Source organism: Sinocyclocheilus anshuiensis, unplaced genomic scaffold (genome assembly GCF_001515605.1).
Source record: "Sinocyclocheilus anshuiensis isolate Anshui unplaced genomic scaffold, SAMN03320099.WGS_v1.1 scaffold1983, whole genome shotgun sequence".
In the NCBI taxonomy this organism is placed as follows: domain Eukaryota; kingdom Metazoa; phylum Chordata; class Actinopteri; order Cypriniformes; family Cyprinidae; genus Sinocyclocheilus; species Sinocyclocheilus anshuiensis.
The window spans coordinates 163,659-166,816 of NW_015549673.1; the positions used below are offsets into that span (position 1 = coordinate 163,659).

The following is a 3,158-nucleotide window of genomic DNA, read 5'->3' on the forward strand; positions in this document are numbered from 1 at the left end:
TGGGGCAGAACGTCTCAGGTTACTTGTGTAACCATGGTTCCCTGAGTAGGACACTGCGTCCTCTAGGGGTCGCTATGGGGAACGCCTCGTCGTGTTTTGCAGAACAATGGAACACGTAAATGTATGGGAAACCTGTATAGAACTAATATTTGCGGTTCAATTTGGTTTCTGTGGCAGCAATAAAAAAAAAACAGCTCTTTTTTTTTTTTTTTTTAACATCCAAACCAGCCCAAATTATAACTGGACCAGAGGCCTAATTGAGACAGTGGTAGACATTTGTGCAGAACACATCTCCAAATTAAGTGGTTAAATCTTTTTAAAACAATGCAAATAGATTGACAAACAATAGTTTTTATTTTTCATGAATTGCACAAGAATTTAGCCAAGAACTGTTATGGGACCAAGCATCACAGTGTTGGATTCTGTTGTATCTGAAAAACAAAAAGAGAATTACTTCACATTTATTCATTTAGCAGATCCATCTATCCCAAAGCAACTTAAAAATAAGGAACATCACAACCAGTTTGCCATAAAGCCAACAATATTCACAGTTTACAGTGGAAGATAGCAAGGAGCAGAGGTTAAATGTAGAAAAGAAGAGAGTTTTTTAGGAGTAAGTTGTAGTAAGTTCCATGGTTTATGGTTGTGGATTAGCAAAGTGTAGGTGAAAGAGTCTTCCTCTGCTTTTTGAAAGTTGTGATGGTCTTAGCAGAAAACTGAAGAAACAAATGTACATGACTGGGTATTGCCATTTCTTGGCATGATGTGGCCTAGGTAAAAGCTTACCTCTACTGACTGACCACTTTGGTAGTCTACTCCATTTGCCAGTTTGTTTATGGCATCACAAGTATTCTCACAGCATTCACAAACCTCATCCCAACCATCCACACTAAGCCACCTTCAGAAAGCAACAAGTTGACTTAATGAATCAGAAGACATCAATATTAAAGATGTAATCCAATGCAAATACTCAATTTCAAACAAGTTATCTTTTTAATATTTGTTTTCAAGTACCCTAAGGGACACTTTTTTTTTAAACCACAACAACAAAAACTTCACTCATACCTGTTTACAGAATAGGTACAGGCCTTGTTCACGATATTCACCTCCAGATCAACAATTTTCAACTGGCATGTAATATAGATCTATAAAGTAACATTTTTATTAATTTACATGTGCTCATTTAGCACCATTTTTTAAATAAAAAAAACAGCTTCCAAATGGGGAGTGCTACAACAAAAGTTACAGGAAAAATACTTAGTATTTACAATACATTGTTCTACAACACAAAAAGAGTGAAATGTTTTAGTTTATAAAAGGACTCACAGTGTTCCGTTGGTCTTCATGGAAACGGAAAGCATCCATCTGCATCTGAAGCACATGATTTTGTTTTCTGGGCATGAAACGGGCGCTGGAGTCTGGCACTTTAGAGTCAATAAGACATCTACAGCAAAAGGGATAGAAATTCCATTTGTTAACATTAAAGTACAATAGTTAATCATAAGTGTGACATGTTGTTTTACGCCACCTCAAGAGAGATATATTGCAAAACGTGCAATTCATTTCAAATCAAGAGATGCAACAACTCCTAACATATAATAAATGAACTGCTCATTCAAGATTTTAATTAAAAGGATGGTTTCTAGGCCAAGGATATTTGTACATTTGTTTATGATATAATTTTCTTGTTTTCATAGCTCTGGAAAATACAGTCCCGTATCCTGACTGACCCGTGGTTCTGACTGAACATGTAGCGGGGCACTGATGCAGCATTAGGCTCCAGAGTGACCACACAATTTTCCATTACTATTCTCAAAGGAGAATGCCCAGCCATTAAGAAGGAAGCCTGGATATTCATCACTTCCCCAAGGTGGTACACATAGGATGACCTTTTAGTCCTCCAATCATCTAAAAAAAAATAAAAATAAAAAGATCAGGAAAAAAAAATGCTTTTTATCTAATCTTGAACATACCATTCATAAGACGAAAGGAAAAACTGATCAATTCCACTGCTGATTTAGTAGATGTAAATGGCTCCCAGGAAGGCTTCACATCAGTACTGCTTACAAAGTGAATCCTGAGATGTAGGTTGCAGCAAATACACAGTAAATAAACAGGAAAATGCATAAATGATGATAAACATATAGCTAAAGTCCAAACCTCTTGTGATGACATTCAATAGGAATAGAAATACTGCTTGTCCTTACAATACCGAAGCTGTTCTGCATTGGGGTGTAGATCAACTGGTTTGAATAAACCAGATGATCTCCTTCAATCTAATAATTAAATAAGGAAAATAGATAAACTTGGTACAAATGGTTTTCCCAGTTCTGAATGTTGTCATTTTCTTGACATGATAGGCTACTTGAGCTGATATACATAGCTAATATTTAATGAATGTTTTTTATTATTTTATTATTATTATTTTAACAATTGGAGCAAAATCAAACAAAACAATCTTACATACCAATAACTCCGAGCCACACTGGTGCAAATCTGCTTTAATCACGTATTCAGTATCAGAGTACTGATAGGCTTTGCAGCTCTCGGTTGACCAACCGAGGCTCAACTCTTCAGAAGTGACAAGACGTCCGTTTGAGTGAAGGTCCGCGCTGATGAGCAAAATCATGCTTTGCTCAGTGCAAAGCACCTGCACAGGTGCAGCTCTGCTCGAAGGCACGTCTGTAAAATCAACTGTAGGATCCTCATTCAGTAAAGATTTGATTTTGTACTGTCTAGAATCTGACCCTATCATCGGCCCTTCTTTTAAATTACGAATGGCGCTTGTAACGCAAATGCCTAATAGAACGATTATCCCTATGTTTACTCAAAGGCATCGTCGTGATGCAAGTGAAGCAGGAAGTGGCAATGCTCGTTTAGACGCATCTATTCAATCCACCTTTTTCTTGTCGTAAAAATGGGCGTGGCCATTTGTAAATTCTGGGTCTGGCTTCCGGTCACATCTGCGTCCACTCTGTTTAGGTATTTTTAGCTGAACAAAACAGTTCGTTTTGCTGCTTGATATTGAAAGTCGGTGTGTCTTATCATATAATTTTAATGTATTATCTTAATTATGAACACACTGGTTTGTAGTGCAACAGTTATACCGTTTACTGCACGTTGTTATTCTCCTCGTTATTTACCTATAGCGGCTAATG

The 3,158-nt window shown here is 37.0% G+C and overlaps 1 protein-coding gene across 1 annotated transcript; it reads right to left on the reverse strand.

Moving 5' to 3' along the window:
- Positions 1–216: 216 nt before the first annotated feature.
- On the reverse strand, positions 217–2,887 carry LOC107660336 (zona pellucida sperm-binding protein 3-like). The gene is made up of 8 exons (XM_016449626.1): positions 2,468–2,887; positions 2,161–2,276; positions 1,974–2,077; positions 1,731–1,908; positions 1,327–1,444; positions 1,066–1,145; positions 787–898; positions 217–431 (listed from the first exon to the last, which is right to left on the reverse strand). The coding sequence occupies exons 1-8, from the start codon at positions 2,753–2,755 to the stop codon at positions 408–410; spliced, it is 1,020 nt and encodes a 339-aa protein (XP_016305112.1). The 5' UTR covers positions 2,756–2,887; the 3' UTR covers positions 217–407.
- Between the last annotated feature and the right edge of the window lie 271 nt (positions 2,888–3,158).